At 40.5% G+C, this 22,763-nt stretch overlaps 2 protein-coding genes and 1 long non-coding RNA gene across 8 annotated transcripts in view; 2 read left to right on the forward strand and 1 right to left on the reverse strand.

Annotated features, from left to right (window-relative positions):
- Positions 1–8,210, forward strand: part of LOC133646940 (uncharacterized) — a 54,654-nt gene extending 46,444 nt beyond the window's left edge. Inside the window, exons 24-28 of one of the 3 annotated variants that reach the window (XM_062042888.1) lie at positions 34–207; positions 3,658–3,751; positions 3,824–3,890; positions 3,967–6,172; positions 6,281–8,210. In XM_062042888.1, coding sequence (XP_061898872.1) covers positions 34–207; positions 3,658–3,751; positions 3,824–3,890; positions 3,967–6,172; positions 6,281–6,814 — 3,075 coding nt within the window. In that variant the 3' untranslated portion in view covers positions 6,815–8,210. Of the gene's footprint in view, positions 1–33; positions 208–3,657; positions 3,752–3,823; positions 3,891–3,966 lie in introns of all 3 variants that reach the window. The other 2 variants (XM_062042889.1, XM_062042887.1) reach the window with 2 other exon arrangements.
- Positions 8,211–8,223: 13 nt separating this feature from the next.
- Positions 8,224–15,349, forward strand: LOC133646941 (transmembrane emp24 domain-containing protein 6-like). 2 transcript variants are annotated; one of them, XM_062042890.1, is made up of 4 exons: positions 8,224–9,952; positions 12,837–12,963; positions 14,763–14,938; positions 15,004–15,349. In XM_062042890.1, the coding sequence occupies exons 1-4, from the start codon at positions 9,740–9,742 to the stop codon at positions 15,235–15,237; spliced, it is 750 nt and encodes a 249-aa protein (XP_061898874.1). In that variant the 5' UTR covers positions 8,224–9,739; the 3' UTR covers positions 15,238–15,349. The 2 variants fall into 2 exon arrangements, with proteins under 2 accessions (XP_061898874.1, XP_061898876.1); XM_062042892.1 differs by having other exon boundaries at positions 12,843–12,963.
- LOC133646942 (uncharacterized) overlaps positions 14,748–22,763 on the reverse strand; it is a 143,103-nt gene continuing 135,087 nt past the window's right edge. For all 3 annotated transcript variants that reach the window (XR_009825393.1, XR_009825392.1, XR_009825394.1), the window contains one exon: positions 14,748–15,298. This is a non-coding gene — a long non-coding RNA (uncharacterized LOC133646942). The remainder of the gene's footprint in view (positions 15,299–22,763) is intronic.

Here is a 22,763-nt window from a genome sequence, read left to right on the forward strand (position 1 = left end):
CAGGGCGTGGTCTCCCAACGGTGTGACCCTCAGAGCCAGGCGCTGGTGAACGCCGCCAACCATCAGGGGAACACGGCGCTGCACGAGGCGGTGCGGGGCGGACACCCGGCGCTGGTGGAGCTGCTGCTGAGGGGCGGAGCCTGCCCGGAGCTCAGGAACAAGAGGCAGAGGACGCCGCTGGACAGCGCCTACGAGCTCGGCGGCAAGGTGGCGTTGCACACACGAAACAGGATGTCACTTCCACACTTGACGGTGATGTTTAGCAGAAAGTGTTTTCCAGGACAAGGACCCCCAAGTCTTATTTAAAAACGTATTTACCTTGCATGAAATGACTTTGAATTCAAGTCTTAAAGGTACCTTGGTAGTCAAAGAATACAGTATAGCGCCACCGTTAGCTTGCTGGGAACTTCAGCGCTAATCACGAGCTAATTACCAGAAAACTTCTGCGTACATTTTGATGTGCCCTGAACCTCTGGCCTGGTGTCGATCGAAGCCTAAGATGGCGCCAAGTGTCAAAATCTGTTTTTTTCGGTATAAACATACAAAATTACTTAAAAAGCTAGCATAAAACATTATCATAAAGCTGGCATACTTGTAAGATGGCGCCAAGTGTCAAAATCTGTTTTTTCGGTATAAACATACAGAATTACTTAAAAAGCTAGCATAAAACATTAGCATGCTAACATTAGCATGCTACTATAAGAGAGCTGGCATACTTGTAAGATGGCGCCAAGTGTCAAAATCTGTTTTTTCGGTATAAACATACAAAATTACAAACAAAAAGAGACGTTAGCAGACTTCCAAGATGGCGCTAAGCATCCAAATCTATGATTTTTAGGTTTAAGCATATAAAATTACTTAAAAAGCTAGCATAAAACATTAGCATGCTAACTGAAGAAAGCTGGCATACTTGTAAGATGGCGCCAAGTGTCAAAATCTGTTTTTTCGGTATAAACGTACAAAATCACTTAAAAAGCTAGCATAAAACATTAGCATGCTAACATTAGCATGCTACTATAAGAGAGCTGGCATACTTGTAAGATGGCGCCAAGTGTCAAAATCAGTTTTTTCGGTATAAACATACAAAATTACAAACAAAAAGAGACGTTAGCAGACTTCCAAGATGGCGCTAAGCATCCAAATCTATGATTTTTAGGTTTAAGCATATAAAATTACTTAAAAAGCTAGCATAAAACATTAGCATGCTAACTGAAGAAAGCTGGCATACTTGTAAGATGGCGCCAAGTGTCAAAATCTGTTTTTTCGGTATAAACATACAGAATTACTTAAAAAGCTAGCATAAAACATAGCATGCTAACATTAGCATGCTACTATAAGAGAGCTGGCATACTTGTAAGATGGCGCCAAGTGTCAAAATCAGTTTTTTCGGTATAAACATACAAAATTACAAACAAAAAGAGACGTTAGCAGACTTCCAAGATGGCGCTAAGCATCCAAATCTATGATTTTTAGGTTTAAGCATATAAAATTACTTAAAAAGCTAGCATAAAACATTAGCATGCTAACTGAAGAAAGCTGGCATACTTGTAAGATGGCGCCAAGTGTCAAAATCTGCTTTTTCGGTATAAACATACAGAATTACTTAAAAAGCTAGCATAAAACATTAGCATGCTAACATTAGCATGCTACTATAAGAGAGCTGGCATACTTGTAAGATGGCGCCAAGTGTCAAAATCAGTTTTTTCGGTATAAACATACAAAATTACAAACAAAAAGAGACTTTAGCAGACTTCCAAGATGGCGCTAAGCATCCAAATCTATGATTTTTAGGTTTAAGCATATAAAATTACTTAAAAAGCTAGCATAAAACATTAGCATGCTAACTGAAGAAATCTGGCATACTTGTAAGATGGCGCCAAGTGTCAAAATCTGTTTTTTCGGTATAAACATACAGAATTACTTAAAAAGCTAGCATAAAACATTAGCATGCTAACATTAGCATGCTACTATAAGAGAGCTGGCATACTTGTAAGATGGCGCCAAGTGTCAAAATCAGTTTTTTCGGTATAAACATACAAAATTACAAACAAAAAGAGACGTTAGCAGACTTCCAAGATGGCGCTAAGCATCCAAATCTATGATTTTTAGGTTTAAGCATATAAAAGTACTTAAAAAGCTAGCATAAAACATTAGCATGCTAACGCAAGAAAGCTGGCATACTTGTAGGACGGCGCCAAGTGTCAAAATAATTTGTTTTGGTACAAACATACGAAATTATTCAAAAAGATAGCCTATAACATTAGCATGCTATAGTAAGAGATGTTAGCAGACTTCCAAGATGGCGCTAAACATCCAAATCTATGATTTTTAGGTTTAAGTATATACATTTAGCTAAAAAGCTAGATTAAAATGTTAGCAGGCTAATATAAGAAAGCTGGCATACTTGTAAGATGGCGGCAGGTGTCAAAATCTGTTTTTTCGGTATAAACATACAAAATTACTTAAAAGGCTAGCATAAAACATTAGCATGCTAACGTTAGCATGCTACTATAAGAGAGCTGGCATACTTGTAAGATGGTGCCAAAAAAGTGTCAAAATCGTTTTTTTTCGGTATAAACATACACAATTACTTAAAAAGCTAGCATAAAACATTAGCATGCTAACATTAGCATGCTACTATAAGAAAGTTGGCATACTTGTAGCATGGCGCCAAGTGTCAAAATCCATGATTTTATGTTTAAACAAACAGACTTAAAAATCGAGCCTAAAACCTTAGCATGCTAACATATGCTAACATTAGCATGATGAAATAGGACATGGTGACATTCTTCTAAGATGAAGTCCAAACAATAATAAGATAAATAATTTTTTTTTTATGATTTCTAAAAATGATGAATCGATTCTATTTGTGATATTCTACCAGCTAACCTAAATGCTAACATGAACGTAACATAGGGACGATAATACAATGTTGACAGCGGTAAGTACTACAGTTTCAGGTGATTTATAACACTTACCAACACTGCTTGTTGACTGAGGACGCAAGCTAGCGCTCGCTAGCATAGATGCTAACATGCAAGCAAGAGATGTCAGGTTCAAACACTGATGACATCTATTAAACAAGACAAGAAGCAAGGAATCAAACAGAGACAGAATTATGTTTAGCTCAATTGGGGAGAAACGTCATACAAGAGTACGTCTTGTACGCCTCCTCTTTTATTTGGACTTTCCCTGATTACATGGCAACAGCTGTTTCTAAGGGAGGGGGGTCGTAAACAGCTGCTGCCTTTGGTCACAAAACAGTTCAAAGAAAAGGTCGCCTGCTTCCTCTCCGCTTTGTAGATCTCGGGTCAAGACAAAATCTTCCTGTGGATTACAATACATCAAAGAAACCGACACCTCCATGTCGCTTCCCATCCTACACAGTGGAGTTTTACAAGCCTTTTGCTTGGTAAGATCAAAGACAGCTTTTGTCTTCTCGCCGGGAACTCACGGCAACACAAAGTTTTGTGACAACTTCGATACAATTATTCTGACAAGAGACATTAACGTCTTTATCCGTGGGAAAAAAATAAATAAAATACGTTAGCGAAGGTGTTAGCATGTTTATGTCCAGCTAAAGTGCTAACTAAGGCTCTCAAAGTATCCATGATAGTTTTCACGAGTGACTGAAATTGTCCTCCTTGCCTCCTGAAGAACTCTGAGATCCTGCGAGCGCTGCAGAAGGCGTCCGGACTCTCCCCCGACGACGAGCCCATCAAGCTGCTCTCCGTGCCCAAAGGCACTCTGGGTAATGGCGGGAAACTTCGAAGGCTTGAAACCTTTTTTTTGCAAATGAAACCTTGCGGTTGCCTCCCCGCAGCACACACCTTCGTGCAGCGCCTCAGGACCAACGACCTCCTCTCTGGACACAAGCACGCCGCCAGCAGGTCGCCGCCACGCCCACTTTGCTGGCCACGCCCACTTGGCCGCCGTGTGAGCTGACGCACCTTTTTTTCCTTTCAGGATTGAGAAGGCGAAGAGAAACTCCTGCAGTCCTTCTCGCCCGGCCGCCCGGGTCAGGACAGTCGCCAAGGACCAGGCGGGTGGAAGAAGCCACGCCCCCCGCCTGGCTCGCTGGCACACGCTGGACTCCGAGGAGCGGGCGCCGCCGTCGCCGTCCAACGTGCGCACGCTTGGCGCACGAGCGCGGACATGCAGCTTCGACGACGATAGCGCTATGATGTCATCATCGGACAACTCGCCTCCGTTGACGCTCGCCTCCGTGACACGCCCCCAAATCTGTCTGAACGGAGGGCGTGATGATGAGTCACATGACCTGCGCTCTGCACCCTCCACCGCGCTTGAACTCCACCACCACGTGCACGCTCATGATGGCGCTACTGGTGCGCCTCATCGCCGAGACACGCCCCTTTCCAGTGACACACGCCATTGTCAAGACACACCCCTATCCAGTGATACGCCCCATTGTAGTGACACACCCCATTGTCAAGACACGCCCCTTTCTAGTGATACACACCTTTGCAGTGACACGCCCCATTTCAGTGATACACACCTTTCCAGTGACACACCCCATTGTCAAGACACGCCCCTTTCCAGTGATACGCCTCATTGTCAAGACACGCCCCTTTCCAGGGATACACACCTTTCCAGTGACACGCCCCATTGTCAAGACACGCCCCTTTCCAGTGATACACACCTTTCCAGTGACACGCCCCATTGTCAAGACACGCTCCTTTCCAGTGATACACACCTTTCCAGTGACACGCCCCATTGTCAAGACACGCCCCTCTCCAGTGACACGCCCCATTGTCAAGACACGCCCCTCTCCAGTGACGCGCCCCATTGTCAAGACACGCCCCTTTCCAGTGATACACACCTTTCCAGTGACACACCCCATTGTCAAGACACGCTCCTTTCCAGTGATACACACCTTTCCAGTGACACACCCCATTGTCAAGACACGCCCCTCTCCAGTGACACGCCCCATTGTCAAGACACGCCCCTCTCCAGTGACGCGCCCCATTGTCAAGACACGCCCCTTTCCAGTGATACACACCTTTCCAGTGACACACCCCATTGTCAAGACACGCTCCTTTCCAGTGATACACACCTTTCCAGTGACACACCCCATTGTCAAGACACGCCCCTCTCCAGTGACACGCCCCATTGTCAAGACACGCCCCTCTCCAGTGACGCGCCCCATTGTCAAGACACGCCCCTTTCCAGTGATACACACCTTTCCAGTGACACACCCCATTGTCAAGACACGCCCCTTTCCAGTAATACACACCCTTCCAGTGACACACCCCATTGTCAAGACACGCCCCTTTCCAGTGATACACACCTTTCCAGTGACACACCCCATTGTCAAGACACGCCCCTCTCCAGTGACACGCCCCATTGTCAAGACATGCCCCTTTCCAGTGATACACACCTTTCCAGTGACACACCCCATTGTCAAGACACGCCCCTCTCCAGTGACACGCCCCATTGTCAAGACACGCCCCTTTCCAGTGATACACACCTTTGTAGTGCAACGCCCCATTTCAGTGATACACACCTTTCCAGTGACGCGCCCCATTGTCAAGACACGCCCCTTTCCAGTGATACACACCTTTCCAGTGACACACCCCATTGTCAAGACACGCTCCTTTCCAGTGATACACACCTTTCCAGTGACACACCCCATTGTCAAGACACGCCCCTCTCCAGTGACACACCCCATTGTCAAGACACGCCCCTTTCCAGTGATACACACCTTTCCAGTGACACGCCCCATTGTCAAGACACGCCCCTCTCCAGTGACACGCCCCATTGTCAAGACACGCCCCTTTCCAGTGATACACACCTTTGTAGTGCAACGCCCCATTTCAGTGATACACACCTTTGTAGTGACACGCCCCATTGTCAAGACACGCCCCTTTCCAGTGATACACACCTTTGTAGTGACACGCCCCATTGTCAAGACACGCTCCTTTCCAGTGACACACACCTTTGTAGTGACACACCCCATTGTCAAGACACGCCCCTTTCCAGTGATACACACTTTTGTAGTGACACACCCCATTGTCAAGACACGCCCATCTCCAGTGACACGCCCCTTTCCCCAGACACGCCCCCCTCTAGCGATATGCCCCTTAGTCAAGACACACCCTTTTCCAGTGACACACCCCATTGTCAAGACACGCCCCTTTCCAGTGATACACACCTTTGTAGTGACACACCCCATTGTCAAGACACGCCCCTTTCCAGTGATACACACCTTTGTAGTGACACACCCCATTGTCAAGACACGCCCCTTTCCCGTGATACACACTTTTGTAGTGACACACCCCATTGTCAAGACACGCCCATCTCCAGTGACACACCCCTTTGCCCAGACACGGCCCCCTCTAGCGATATGCCCCTTAGTCAAGACATGCCCATATCTAATGTTCAAGACACGCCCCTTTCTTGTGACACGCCCCATTACAAAGACACGCCCCACTCCACTGACATGCCCATATCTAGTGGACAGGACACACCCCTTTCTAGTGACACGCCCATCTCCAGTGACACGCCCCTTTGTCATGACACGGCCATATCTAATGTCCAAGACACGCCCCTTTCCAGTGACACGCCCCATTCCCAAGACACGCCCCTTTACAAAGACACGCCCCCCTCTAGTAAAATGCCCCTTTGTGAAGACACGCCCATATCTAGTGGCCAAGACACACCCCATTCTAGTCACGCGTCCCTTTGTAGCAAACTGCCCAATGGCCAAGACACACCCCTTTCTAGTGACACACCCCTCTCTAGTGATACCCCCCATTGCCAAGACAAACCCCTTTCTAGTGAAACACCGCATTGAGAAGATACACCCCTTTCCAGTGACACACCCCTTTGCCAAGCCACGCCCCTTTCCAGTGACACACCCCCAATAATAAGACACACCCCTTTCCAGTGACAGCATGCTAACAGTAGCATGATGACATAGGACCTACTTCTTCTAAGATATAATGCGCCTCTGTCAAGACACACCCCTTTCTAGTGACACACCCCTTTCTAGGGATACATCCCATTGACAAAATATGCCCCATTGCCAAGACATACCCCAATGCCCCTATGCCAAGACACGCCCCTTTCCAGTGATATGCCCCATTGCCAAGACACGCCCCTTTCCAATGATATGCCCCATTGTTAAGACACTCCCCTTTCCAGTGATACACCCTTTTGCCAAGACACGCCCCATTGCAAAGACACGCCCTCTCCTTTCTAGGGATACACCCCATTGATAAAACACGCCCCATTGCCAAGAAACACCCCTTTACAGTGACACACCCCTATACCCCTATGCCAGGACACGCCCCTTTTCAGTGATATGCTCCATTGCCAAGACACACCCCTTTCCAGTGACACACCCCTATACCAAGACACGCCCATTTCCAGTGATACACCCTTTTGCCAAGACACGCCCCATTGCAAAGACACGCCCATATCTCATGTCCAAGACACACCCTTTTCTAGTGACACACCCTTTTGCCAAGACATGCCCCTTTCCAGCAACACATCTTTTTGCCAAGACACGCCCCATTACAAAGACACGCCCCTCTCCAGTGATACGCCCATATCTCGTGTCCAAGACTCGCCCCTTTCTAGTGACACACCCCTCTCCAGTGACACACTCCATTGCCAAGACACGCCCCTTTCCAGTGATGTGCCCCATTGCCAAGACACACCCCTTTCCAGTGACACACCCTATGCCAAGACACGCCCCTTTCCAGTGATGTGCCCCATTGCCAAGACACGCCCCTTTCTAATGATATGCCCCATTGCCAAGACACACCCCTTTCCAGTGGCACACCCATTGCAAAGACACGCCCCTCTCCAGTGATACGCCCATATTTCGTGTCCAAGACACACCCCTTCCAGTGATGCACCCCATTGAGAAGACACACCCCTTTCCAGTGATACGCCCCATTTCCAAGACACGCCCCTTTGTCAAGACATGCCCATATTTTGTGTCCAAGACACGCCCCTTTCTAGTGACACACTCCATTGCCAAGACACGCCCCTTTACCATGACACACCCTTTTCTACACCTATATTTATGTATTTATAGGAGTATTGCAGTACTGTGACATATGTGCTACTGCAATACTTATCATTGGGAATATGGATTTTATTTGTACATTAAATGTACAAGAATGCTCAAGTACTCCTTTCTTATACTTTGTTACACCCGAGGGCGGGTGGGGGGGGGTTGGGAAAAATGTCACATTTTTGGGCACCGTAAAATGTCACCCAGATGGCCTTTTTTTATATATACAAATTAGTTTTAAGTAAGTTAAGTACCAATGATTGTCACACACACACACGAGGTTTGGCGAAATTATTCTCTGCATTTGACCCATCACCCTTGATCACCCCCTGGGAGGTGGGAGGAGCAGTGAGCAGCAGCGGTGGTCGCGCCTGGGAATCATTTTTGGTGATTTAATCCCCAATTCCAACCCTTGATGCCAAGCAGATGGGACTTAAATGCTTTGACGCCAATTTAACTGATAAGTCACATATAGGGATGTCGATAAATGCTTTAAAATGTAATATCGTAAAGTATCGGTATCGGTTTCATAATTATCGGTATCAGCTAAAAACGTGAAATTTGTGACTTTTTAAAAACGCTGCTGTGTACACGGACGTAGGGAGAAGTACGGAGCGCCAATAAACCTTAAAGGCACTCCCAGCCACATAATATCTACGGCTGTTCACACACACAAGTGAATGCAAAGCATACCTGGTCAACAGCCATACAGGTCACACTGAGGGTGGCCGTGTAAACAACTTTAACACTGTTACAAATATGCGCCACACTGTGAACCCACACCAAACAAGAACACATTTCGGGAGACCATCCGCACCGTAACACAACATAAACACAACAGAACAAATACCCAGAATCCCTTGCAGGACTAACTCTTCCGGGACGCTACAATATACCCCCTCCGCTACCCCTAACCCCCCACCTCAACCCCGCCCCCCTAAGCCTGCCCCCCATAACCCCACCCACCTCAACCTCCTCATGCTCTCTCAGGGAGAGCATGTCCCAAATTCCAAGCTGCTGTTTTGAGGCATGTTAAAAAAAAACAATGCACTTTGTGACTTCAATAATAAATATGGCAGTGCCATGTTGGCATTTTTTTTCCATAACTTGAGTTGATTTATTTTGGAAAACCTTGTTACATTGTTTAATGCATCCAGCGGGGCATCACAACAAAATTAGGCATAATAATGTGTTAATTCCACGACTGTATATATCGGTATCGGTTGATATCAGTATCGGTAATTAAGAGTTGGACAATATCGGATATCGGTAAAAAAGCCATTATCGGACATCTCTAGTCACATACATCGTGTGCAGTGTTTGCTGTGTGAATGTTGTGTAATTTCTACATTTATACTTTGTGTTAATATATCAACACTAAACCTTCCATTTTATTTATGTAAAATACACAATGGATGTTACACTTTTGTTGTTTTTATATTTTCAGTCTTACAAACCTAAATATATTAACGCTGTCCCCCCGCAGGGGAAACTGGGTAAAAACACGGCACACTGCTAAAGCTGGACCTATTTTACTATAACAATCTACAAGGTTAACAAAGTCTGCTTCTCTTGTTTTGTAAGTATTAATGATGCAGCAGACATGGTGTGTTCCTATCAGTGTTTGTTCCAGCTGTGTGGCTACCAAAGAGTTCCCAGTCTTCCAGTCAATCATTGGACCAGTGGAGATCAGACATGAAGCAGCAAACCTTCTGCGCGGTCCTCGTCCTGGCGTTCTGGACCCCTTGTCACGGCGGGCCCCTGACGGCCCCCCACGCCAACATGACGGACCAGGAGCTGTTCTGGGGCGCCGACCAGTACGACTTCTCTGTGGTTCTGTCCGCCGCCGGCATGGAATGTTTCTGGCACTTTGCTCACACGGGAGAGAAGTTCTACCTCAGCTTCATGGTGAGCCTGTTTTAATACTTCCTGGGGAGGAAATAGTCTGTTCCAGGGTCGAGCTGCGGGAGTATGAGGGGCCGTTAGGGACATTATTCGGAATTACCTCTTACATACACTACTGAAATGCTCTCACACAAACAACTGAATTGTTTTTCTCTCACACACCCTACTGAAACACTCTTATACACACTACTGAAATGCTCTTACATACACTACTGAAACACTCTTATACACACTACTGAAACACTCTTATACACACTACTGAAATGCTCTTACATACACTACTGAAACACTCTTATACACACTACTGAAACACTCTTATACACACTACTGAAATGCTCTTACATACACTACTGAAACACTCTTATACACACTACTGAAACACTCTTATACACACTACTGAAATGCATACATACAAGACCCACCCCTTACATACACTACTGAAACAGTAGTGTATGTAAGAGTGCTTCAGTAGTGTATGTAGGAGCATTTCAGTAGTGTTTATAAGAGTGTTTCAGTAGTGTGTATAAGAGTGTTTCAGTAGTGTTTATAAGAGTGTTTCAGTAGTGTTTATAAGAGTGTTTCAGTAGTGTGTATAAGAGTGTTTCAGTAGTGTTTATAAGTGTTTCAGTAGTGTGTATAAGAGTGTTTCAGTAGTGTATGTAAGAGCATTTCAGTAGTGTGTATGAGAGCATTTCAGTAGTGTGTATGAGTGTTTCAGTAGTGTGTATAAGAGTGTTTCAGTAGTGTTTATAAGAGTGTTTCAGTAGTGGGTATAAGAGTGTTTCAGTAGTGTATGTAAGAGCATTTCAGTAGTGTGTATAAGAGTGTTTCAGTAGTGTGTATAAGAGTGTTTCAGTAGTGTTTATAACAGTGTTTCAGTAGTGTGTATAAGAGTGTTTCAGTAGTGTATGTAAGAGCATTTCAGTAGTGTGTATAAGAGTGTTTCAGTAGTGTGTATAAGAGTGTTTCAGTAGTGTGTGTAAGAGTGTTTCAGTAGTGTGTGTAAGAGTGTTTCAGTAGTGTGTGTAAGAGTGTTTCAGTAGTGTATGTAAGAGTGTTTGAGTAGTGTGTATAAGAGTGTTTGAGTAGTGTGTATAAGAGTGTTTCAGTAGTGTGTATAAGAGTGTTTCAGTAGTGTATGTAAGAGCATTTCAGTAGTGTGTATGAGTGTTTCAGTAGTGTGTATAAGAGTGTTTCAGTAGTGTTTATAAGAGTGTTTCAGTAGTGGGTATAAGAGTGTTTCAGTAGTGTATGTAAGAGCATTTCAGTAGTGTTTATAAGAGTGTTTCAGTAGTGTTTATAAGAGTGTTTCAGTAGTGTATGTAAGAGCATTTCAGTAGTGTGTATAAGAGTGTTTCAGTAGTGTGTATAAGAGTGTTTCAGTAGTGTGTATAAGAGTGTTTCAGTAGTGTATGTAAGAGCATTTCAGTAGTGTGTATGAGTGTTTCAGTAGTGTGTATAAGAGTGTTTCAGTAGTGTTTATAAGAGTGTTTCAGTAGTGGGTATAAGAGTGTTTCAGTAGTGTATGTAAGAGCATTTCAGTAGTGTTTATAAGAGTGTTTCAGTAGTGTGTATAAGAGTGTTTCAGTAGTGTGTATAAGAGTGTTTCAGTAGTGTATGTAAGAGCATTTCAGTAGTGTTTATAAGAGTGTTTCAGTAGTGTGTATAAGAGTGTTTCAGTAGTGTGTATAAGAGTGTTTCAGTAGTGTGTATAAGAGCATTTCAGTAGTGTGTATAAGAGTGTTTCAGTAGTGTGTATAAGAGTGTTTCAGTAGTGTGTATAAGAGTGTTTCAGTAGTGTATGTAAGAGCATTTCAGTAGTGTGTATAAGAGCGTTTCAGTAGTGTGTATAAGAGTGTTTCAGTAGTGTGTATAAGAGTGTTTCAGTAGTGTGTGTGAGAGTGTTTCAGTAGTGTGTATAAGAGTGTTTCAGTAGTGTATGTAAGAGCATTTCAGTAGTGTGTATAAGAGTGTTTCAGTAGTGTGTATAAGAGTGTTTCAGTAGTGTGTATAAGAGTGTTTCAGTAGTGTTTATAAGAGTGTTTCAGTAGTGTGTATAAGAGTGTTTCAGTAGTGTGTATAAGAGTGTTTCAGTAGTGTGTATGAGAGTGTTTCAGTAGTGTATGTAAGAGCATTTCAGTAGTGTGTATAAGAGTGTTTCAGTAGTGTGTATAAGAGTGTTTCAGTAGTGTATGTAAGAGCATTTCAGTAGTGTGTATAAGAGCGTTTCAGTAGTGTGTATAAGAGTGTTTCAGTAGTGTGTATAAGAGTGTTTCAGTAGTGTGTGTGAGAGTGTTTCAGTAGTGTGTATAAGAGTGTTTCAGTAGTGTATGTAAGAGCATTTCAGTAGTGTGTATAAGAGTGTTTCAGTAGTGTGTATAAGAGTGTTTCAGTAGTGTGTATGAGAGTGTTTCAGTAGTGTGTGTGAGTGTTTCAGTAGTGTGTATAAGAGTGTTTCAGTAGTGTGTATAAGAGTGTTTCAGTAGTGTGTATAAGAGTGTTTCAGTAGTGTTTATAAGAGTGTTTCAGTAGTGTGTATAAGAGTGTTTCAGTAGTGTGTATAAGAGTGTTTCAGTAGTGTGTATAAGAGTGTTTCAGTAGTGTGTATAAGAGTGTTTCAGTAGTGTATGTAAGAGCGTTTCAGTAGTGTGTATAAGAGTGTTTCAGTAGTGTGTATAAGAGTGTTTCAGTAGTGTGTGTATAAGAGTGTTTCAGTAGTGTGTATAAGAGTGTTTCAGTAGTGTGTGTGAGAGAAAAAGATTTCAGTTGTTTATGTGAGAGCATTTCAGTAGTGTATGTAAGAGGTAATTCTGAATAATGTCCCTAACGGCCCCTCATATGGGAGACTCACGTGTGAGATCATAGCGTCCACTCTACCTGCGTGCAGGTGCAGTGGGTGACGGGTGTCGGCCATGACAGACACCTGTCCGTCACCGTCAACGCCCCGAGTGGCCTGCTGCTCTCCGGCGTGGACGACGCTACTGGTCAGGTGGAATTTGACGCCAAGGAGTCTGGTAGGTGGCTTTTTGTGCCCCGCAACAAGATTTTGGTATTGCCCCACAACGATAGGGATTAGCATAGGGGGGGCCGTGACAGTCAATCACGTGATAACGTATATCTTGACACACACACACCGGTAAAGAACGCTGTTACAACAGCGTGAAATTATACAACGAGCCATCTATTAAACAAGACGAGAAGCAAGGAATTAAACAGAGACAGAATTAAATATGGCTCAATTGAGGAGAAACGTCTGGGCTGTACTCTTGTACAGTCTCCCACCACGCTCTGACGAAAGATTGTACGCCTCTTTTATTTGGACTTTCCCTGATTACATGGCAACAGCTGTTTCTAGGGGAGGGGGGGTCGTAAACAGCCGCTGCCTTTGGTCACAAAACAGTTCAAAGAAAAGGTCGCCTGGAGGGGAGTCAGGCCCTGCTTCCTCTCCGCTTTGTAGATCTCGGGTCAAGACAAAGTCTTCCTGTGGATTACAATGCATCAAAGAAACCCACACCTTCATGTCGCTTCCCATCCTACACAGTGGAGTTTTACAAGCCTTTTGTTGAAAAAAAAACAACGTTCCCCGATCTAAACGAACCCCACCAGTTCCAAATGCGCATTCACCGAACCCTTCTTTAGTGAAAAATATTATTATATATATTTTTTTTAAATTCAAGACAAAGTTTTATGTTTTTTTTTACCGGTGCACAAAACCGTGAACCGTGCATGAACATCACCCTGTTCCAAGAACAAAACCAACACAGTGCATGAACTCACAACAAATGACTGTCAGGTTCAAACACCGAACTATCTATTACACAAGACAAGAAGAAAGGAATCAAGCAGAGACAGAGTTGAATTTTACTCTGTTTTACTCAGTTACAGTTTCACCCTACGCTCTAAGGTACAGTCCCACGTGCTCCTCTATTTATTCGGGAGGTCCCTAGTTAACATCACTGAGGCTGCAAGCAGCCCCCAGTAGACACAATACATGATTATTCAGAATGGAAATGTGCTGACTCTGTTTTATCTGCGTTGAGGTACTCGATGTCCGTCCTTGGCTGTCAGCAGGCAGGGTCTGGAAACAAACTGCTGACACGAGACAACTAGCAAAGCAAGATTACAAGTTGTGCCTTTGCACAGATAGAAAAGTACAACTTCAGCGCAATTGATAATAACTATAGCAACGGCCTTTAAGCATAAGAGTTGTGTGATAACTTATACATAATTATTCTAACATTTACACACCTGCAAATCAGATGGAAAATTAAAGGGTTAATTGTTTGGGGGTATCCATAACACGTGATAGGGAGAAGTTTTTATTTACACGGTGAGTAGTTTCGGCCGACTCACCGAACCCCTAGGATTCGATCGAACCCAGGTTAAGAACCACTGTTCTAAAGGAAGGGGGTCGTAAACAGCCACTGCCTTTGGTCACAAAACAGTTCAAAGAAAAGGTGCCTGGGGGGGGGGGGGGGTCAGGCCCTGCTCCCTCTCCTGCTTTGTAGATCTCGGGTCAAGACAAAATCTTCCTGTGGACTACAATACATCAAAGAAACCGACACCTTCATGTCGCTTCCCATCCTACACAGTGGAGTTTTACAAGCCTTTTGCTTGGTAAGATCAAAGACAGCTTTTGTCCTCTCGCCGGGAACTCACGGCAACACAAAAGTTTTGTGATAACTTCACTGCTTTGGCGGTTTTGTCTATTTTCTTTTTAAAATCGTTTTTTTGAAAATGATGAATCCGTTTAGGATCGGGGTGAATCACACCTGCGAGTCGGACGTGACTCATTCGTTTTCTCTCACCCCAGGTTTCTACCAGATGTGTTTCAGCAACTTCCACAACCGCTTGGGAACAATGCAGGTGTTCCTCAGCTTCGGCGTCTACTACGACGAGCACCGCCCGGACGGCGAGGGCGAGGGCGGCGGCGGCGTGAAGAAAGACGACGCGTCCGAGCGGCTGAACGACACGCTGAGCATCATCCAGGTTCTCGCGCCACACCCGGACACCGGCAGAAAAGGGGGGCGGAGACTAATTGGCTCTCGTTTCAGGACTCCGCCCACAAGGTGGAGAACCACGTCTTCCACATGTTTCGCTACTACAACTTCGGCCGCATGAGGAAGAGCGCCGACTACTACCTGCTGATGTCCAACGCCCGCTACGTCACCTGGTGGTCGGCGGCGCTCAGCCTCCTGGTGGTGGTCTCGGGTTACCTGCAGCTGGTCTTCCTCAAGAGTCTCTTTGGCCGCGAGGCCGACCCCCAGGACCGTGCGCCTCGCTGCTGAAGACTGGCTGACAACTGTATCAAGGTCTTATATCGCTCCGTATCGACACATTTTTTCAGACCTACGGAAAACAAAAAATAGGAGAAAAATGTACGGAGCCCCTAAAGGGACATGGGGGAACATTTTTAATTTTTTTAATTTTATTTAATTTTTTTTAGACATGTATCTCTTGCGCACAAGAAACTATCTTGTGCGCACGAGAAACTTTTTATAAAGTTATAAAAAATAAAAATAAAAATTGTGTAATTTTTTTTTTTTTTTTTTTTTTTTTTTTTTTTTACACATGTATCTCGTGCACACGAGACAGTTCTAAAAAAAAAAAATTATAAACATTTTTTTTTTTTTATAACTTTATAAAAAGTTTCTCGTGCGCACGAGAAAGTTCTAAAAAAAAACCTAAAAAAAATTATAAACATTTTTTTTTTTTATAACTTTATAAAAACTTTGCACGAGGTACATGTCTAAAAAAAATAAATTAAATTAAATAAATTATTTAAAAAACAATTCCCCCATGTCCCTTTAGGGGCTCCGTAAAAAACTGATGTTTTTTTTATAAATCAACACAATTTTCGCATAAATATTCCTTTCTTTCTTGAGTCTCTTTGCTCATGCATATCTACGGAGCCCCTAAAGGGACATGGGGGGAAAAAAGTTATAATTTTTTTATAATTTTTTTTTTTTTTAGACATGTGTCTCTCGTGCGCACGAGAAACTTTTTATAAAGTTATAAGAATGTATAATTTTTTTTTATTTTTTTTTTACACATCTTGTGCGCACGAGACAGTTCTTAAAAAAAATAAAAATAATTATAAACATTTTTTTTATAACTTTATAAAAAGTTTCTCGTGCGCACAAGATAGTTTCTTGTGCGCACGAGAAACTTTTTATAAAGTTATAAAAAATAAAAATAAAAATTGTGTAATTTTTTTTTTTTTTTTTTTTTACACATGTATCTCGTGCACACGAGACAGTTCTAAAAAAAAAAAATTATAAAATTTTTTTTTTTTTATAACCTTATAAAAAGTTTCTCGTGCGCACGAGAAAGTTCTAAAAAAAAACAAAAAAAATTATAAACTTTTTTTTTTTTTATAACTTTATAAAAAGTTTGCACGAGGTACATGTCTAAAAAAAATAAATAAAATAAAATAAATTATTTAAAAAACAATTCCCCCATGTCCCTTTAGGGGCTCCGTAAAAAACTGATGTTTTTTTTATAAATAAACACAATTTTCGCATAAATATTCCTTTCTTTCTTGAGTCTCTTTGCTCATGCATATCTACGGAGCCCTTAAAGGGACATGGGGGGGAAAAAAATGTTATAATTTTTTTATAATTTTTTTTTTTTTTAGACATGTGTCTCTCGTGCGCACGAGAAACTTTTTATAAAGTTATAAGAATGTATAATTTTTATTTTTTATTTTTTTTTACACATGTATCTTGTGCGCACGAGACAGTTCTTAAAAAAAATAAAAATAATTATAAACATTTTTTTTATAACTTTATAAAAAGTTTCTCGTGCGCACAAGATAGTTTCTTGTGCACACGAGAAACTTTTTATAAAGTTATAAAAAATAAAAATTGTGTAATTTTTTTATTTTTTTTTACACATGTATCTCGTGCACACGAGACAGTTCTAAAAAAAAATAATTATAAACATTTTTTTTTTTTTATAACTTTATAAAAAGTTTCTCGTGCGCACGAGAAAGTTCTAAAAAAAAAAAAAAAAAAATTATAATTTTTTTTTTTTTTATAACTTTATAAAAAGTTTGCACGAGGTACATGTCTAAAAAAAATAAATTAAATAAAATAAATTATTTAAAAAACAATTCCCCCATGTCCCTTTAGGGCAGGGGTCACCAACCTTTTTGAAACCAAGAGCTACTTCTTGGGTACTGATTAATGCGAAGGGCTACCAGTTTGATACACACTTAAATAAATTGCCAGAAATAGCCAATATGCTCAATTTACCTTTAACTCTATGTTATTATTAATAATTAATTATATTTACACTTAATTGAACAGTTTAAAAGAGGAGAAAACACGAAAAAAATGACAATTACATTTTGAAACATAGTTTATCTTCAATTTAACTCTTTAAAATTCAAAATTCAACCTAAAAAAGAAGAGAAAAACTTAAAAAAAGAATTTATGGAACATCATTAGTAATTTTTCCTGATTAAGATTAATTTTAGAATTTTGATGACATGTTTTAAATAGGTTAAAATCCAGTCTACACTTTGTTAGAATATATAACAAATTCGACCAAGCTATATTTCTAACAAAGACAAATCATTATTTCTTCTAGATTTTCCAGAACAAAAATTTTAAAATAAATTCAAAATACTTTGAAATAAGATTTAAATTTGATTCTACAGATTTTCTAGATTTGCCAGAATAATTTTTTTGAATTTTAATCATAATAAGTTTGAAGAAATATTTCACAAATACTCTTCGTCGAAAAAACAGAAGCTAAAATGAAGAATTAAATTAAAATATATTTATTATTCTTTACAATTAAAAAAATAAATAAAAATTACTTGAACATTGATTTAAATTGTCAGGAAAGAAGAGGAAGGAATTTAAAAGGTAAAAAGGTATATGTGTTTAAAAATCCTAAAATCATTTTTAAGGTTGTATTTTTTCTCTAAAATTGTCTTTCTGAAAGTTATAAGAAGCAAAGTAAAAAAAAATAATGAATTTATTTAAAGAAGTGAAGACCAAGTCTTTAAAATATTTTCTTGGATTTTCAAATTCTTTTTGAGTTTTGTCTCTCTTAGAATTAAAAATGTCGGGCAAAGCGAGACCAGCTTGCTAGTAAATAAATAACATTTAAAAAATAGAGGCAGCTCACTGGTAAGTGCTGCTATTTGAGCTATTTTTAGAACAGGCCGGCGGGCTACTCATCTGGTCCTTACGGGCTACCTGGTGCCCGCGGGCACCGCGTTGGTGACCTCTGCTTTAGTGGCTCCGTAAAAAACTGATGTTTTTTTATAAATAAACACAATTTTCGCATAAATATTCCTTTCTTTCTTGGGTCTCTTTGCTCATGCATATCTACGGAGCCCCTAAAGGGACATGGGGGGGGAAAAAATGTTATAATTTTTTTATAATTGTTTTTTTTTTTTAGACATGTGTCTCTCGTGCGCGCGAGAAACTTTTTATAAAGTTATAAGAATGTATAATTTTTTTTTTTTTTTACACATGTATTTTGTGCGCACGAGACAGTTCCTAAAAAAAATAAAAATAATTATAAACATTTTTTTTATAACTTTATAAAAAGTTTCTCTTTCGCACGAGATAGTTTCTCAGATTACCAGATTATATATATATATATATATATATATATATATATACATGTGTGTATATATGTATGTATATATAATGTGCATATATATATATGTATATATATTTACATCTATATATACATATACATCCACACATGTACATATATATACAGTATATATATATATATTATATATATGTATATATATATATATATATATATATATATATATAAATAAATTAAAATGACTGTATAAATAAAGTTTGATTGATTGATGAAAGAAATGACAATAACAGGAAACAAAAAAAAACACATAAACAGAAAGTGAAACAACTTGCATTACAGAAACCAGAAGCGGAATGTCCCAAATCAGCGTGACAGCTGCAACCACTCATTATGTTCATGCCTGCCTGAGTTTTTACTTCCTCGTCTGGCTTCTTAAATGCTCCAACTGGTGCCAACTAAATCCACGAACACAATAAATAAATAGACAACGCCCGGTCTATTGCATGTAAATAAGATGTAATACTCACATATTTGAGAGAGCCGGCATCAAACCTGTGACGCCAAGCGCTCTCATCATTACCACAACATGGAGGACATGTACTGTACCTTCATGTGTTGAATGTAATATTTCTAGAAATAAGCGTAATATGCAGTCGTAGTCAAAAGTTGACATACACTTGTAAAGAACATAATGTCATGGCTGTCTTGAGTTGCCAATCATTTCTACAACTCTTATTTTTTTTGTGATAGAGTGATTGGAGCACATACTTGTTGGTCACAAAAAAACATTCAATGAAGTTTGCTTCTTTTATGAATTTATGTGAAAATGTGAGCAAATGTGCTGGGTCAAAAGTATACATACAGCAATGTTAATATTTGGTTGCATGTCCCTTGGCAGGTTTCACTGCAATAAGACGCTTTTGGTAGCCATCCACAAGCTTCTGGCTGAATTTTTGACCACTCCTCTTGACAAAATTGGTGCAGTTCAGCTACATATGTTGGTTTTCTGACATGGACTTGTTTCTTCAGCATTGTCCACACGTTTAAGTCAGGACTTTGTGAAGGCCATTCTAAAACCTTCATTCTAGCCTGATTTAGCCATTCCTTTACCACTTTTGACATGTGTTTGGGGTCATTGTCCTGTTGGAACACCCAACTGCGCCCAAGACCCAACCTCCGGGCTGATGATTTTAGCTTGTCCTGAAGAATTTGGAGGTAATCCTCCTTTTTCATTGTCCCATTTACTCTCTGTAAAGCACCAGTTCCATTGGCAGCAAAACAGGCCCAGAGCATAACACTAACACCACCATGCTTGACGGTAGGTGTGGTGTTCCTGGGATTAAAGGCCTCACCTTTTCTCCTCCAAACATTTTGCTGGGTATTGTGGCCAAACAGCTCAATTTTTGTTCCTCCCGGGCCGAAGGGTGGTGTGGATGTGTGCGAAGGATGACCGTCAGAACAAAGACTACTTTACCGGACAAGCGAGCATCACAACAGGCCCTGCGACCGCACAACTCGGGGGCAACTGGAACCTTCCCGTGGTGTGCGGTGCCAGGTCATTACCAAGCAAGTGCAGTCAAATCTAAAATAACGCTGACAAATGACATCAGGATATCCCAGAAACCGCAGCCGAACTCGAGTAAATAACTGCAACAAATTCCCAGCATGGCACAGCTGATGCAAACACGTCCGACAACTCTGCCTCCAGCAGGAAGTGTTTGGAGGTGCGGCCGATGTGTTCTCTGACATTTGGAGCTGCTCAGCGTCTTCAGGCGGCAGCAACATGAAAAGTCAAACTTCTGCAAACTTTCACCTTCTGCAATTCAGATTTTCCATAGCTCCCCGTTGAAAATCCCACGGGTGGCGCACCAGAGCCCAGGTGGACCCGGGCAGAACCGCAGTGAAGGTGAGTGAATCCAATCCACTTTGTTTATATTTGCATAAATACAAGACATTGTACATCTAATAAGAGTAAAGCATTTAAAATAATAACAGGTGAAATAATAAAGGACATCAAAACTATAAAGTCGCTTATTTATACGGTGGCCTGGAAAACATTTTTACATTTCATGACTGCAGAGACATTAAAAAAATAAATTTAAAAAAAGGTTAGAGACACAACTTTTTATTCTAGATTTTTACTAATTATGTGAAACTCCTCTTAGGTTCTTAATATTTTATTTATTGCTATTATTACTATTATTATTCAATAAATGTTAGGTTATTATTAATTTATTGTTATGTATCATCTATATTTATATTTTTTTTTACATATACTATAAAATATGATTCATACCATTTTTAGATGGCATTAATTTTAGTTATTCTCCAATGGGGACGCCTCAAAGGTAGCATTTTTCCTCAATCCTCTTTATGTGAGTGTGTGTGTGTGTGTGTGTGTGTGTGTGTGTGTGTGTGTGTGTGTGTGTGTGTGTGTGTGTGTGTGTGTTCTTGTATTTCTACCCTTTTTGAGACATCAACAAAGGAAGAAGTTAGGACCGAAATCGTGGTCCCAATATGGAAAACCATTGCATCTAATAGAGAGCCAAATACTAGAGTCCGTGAACATTGCTCCAAAGTCGGGATTTTTTTGTTGATTCAATGTGCGTACAAAAGTAAACATTGACAGGTGCAAAGGCAGCAATATATGATCAAACAAGACCGCAGCTAAAGAAGGACTTCCCTAATCATCCCCGAAAAAACTCGCCGGGTGAAGAGCTGATTTTTACGACTTCCAGTGCTGACGTAAGACAACCCGCGTCCCATGTGTGACCATAGGATGACAAAATACACTACGGTACTAAGACTATGGTGGCCATTAACAGTTAGCTTCTACAGCTGGGTTGGCACAGGGGCCATCCGTGGTCCGTGACTCGTATGTCATCGGCCTTAAGCACATTACAAAAAACAAAAAAATAGAGATCTCATTTTCACCCCCTGGTGGTAAAATCTGTCAAAATGAGGGTGGTCCCAAAAAGGAGGGATTTTTCAAATTGACTGTGTGTCAGTTTTGAAAGTGCTCCCCCTCTGGTTCAACATATGAAATAACAAGTGTGTGTAAGAAATTGAAATGCGCCCCATTTGGCCAAAATTAATTTAAATAAATATGTATATAGAGACATACTGTAATAACTTGAAGTAAATAATGAAGATTAAAAAACAACTACAAAAATTCTAAAATAATAAATAAACTAAAAGCAGTCTTTTTCTCACAATGTGTCGACTTTTTTCTTATAAAATTGGGACCAATTTCTCATATTCTTTCTGTTTCTGTAATATTGCAATATTTTCTCGTAAAATTATGACTTTTTCATGTGAAATGATTACTTTTCAATGCAAAATGGTGACATTTCTCGAATAAAATTCTGACTTTTATCACAATATTGCCAATTTTTTTGTTGTTCTCGTAAAATAGGGAAATTTTTTGAGTAAAATGATGACATTTGTCATAATTTTGCCAAGTGAAAGCCCGATTATTATTATTATAATATTGCCAAAATTGAACAGTTTTCTTCTAAAATTGTAACTTTTGTCAAGTAAAATTACGACTCTTTTCATAAAATTGCCAAAATTTCAAGCTTTTCTTGTAAAATTGTGACTGTTATCGAGTAAAATTCCAACTTTTATCATAATGTTTCACAAATGGTCTGTTTTTGTCGTAACATTTTGACTTGCGTTGAGTAAAATTACGACATTTATTATAACACTGCTAAAATTCTATGTTTTTCTTGTGAAATTGTGACCTTTTTCTTGTGAAATTCCAACTCATTTACATAATTTGTATACATTATTAATGTTGTAAATACACATTTTTGTATATCTAGAAAGGGTGGTCCTAAAGAGCTAGGCATTTTTCGGAGGTCTCAAGAAGGTACGAAATACGAGAATGTGTGTGTGTGTGTGTGTGTGTCTTTTCTACTTCCCTTTTAGTGTAAAGCACTTTGTGTAGCCACTTGCCTGTTTATTGATGAAAAAATTACAATTACAGAAAAAAATAAAAATAACTCAGAAAAAACAATTAAAAAAAAAGTGAAACAACATGCGTCACAGGAATGTTGCAAAGCCCAGTGACAGCCGCGGCAAACAATATTTTTTTATTTCCTCGTTCGGCTTCACTTAAATGCTTCAATGAATGCCAAATGATTCCATAAACACAACAAATAAACATACTGCAAGATTGCAACGCCTGGTTTATTAAATAACAATAAGATGTAATATATCGAAGGGGGAACAGGTG

The sequence above is a fragment of the Entelurus aequoreus genome, linkage group LG03 (assembly GCF_033978785.1).
Source record: "Entelurus aequoreus isolate RoL-2023_Sb linkage group LG03, RoL_Eaeq_v1.1, whole genome shotgun sequence".
NCBI lineage: Eukaryota > Metazoa > Chordata > Actinopteri > Syngnathiformes > Syngnathidae > Entelurus > Entelurus aequoreus.

Coding starts and splice junctions, on each gene's coding strand:
- LOC133646941 (XM_062042890.1), top strand. CDS start 9,740: ATGAAGCAGCAAACCTTCTGCGCGGTCCTCGTCCTGGCGTTCTGGACC. Junction 9,953..12,836: donor AGTTCTACCTCAGCTTCATG/GTGAGCCTGTTT, acceptor ACCTGCGTGCAG/GTGCAGTGGGTGACGGGTGT. Junction 14,939..15,003: donor ACACGCTGAGCATCATCCAG/GTTCTCGCGCCA, acceptor CTCTCGTTTCAG/GACTCCGCCCACAAGGTGGA.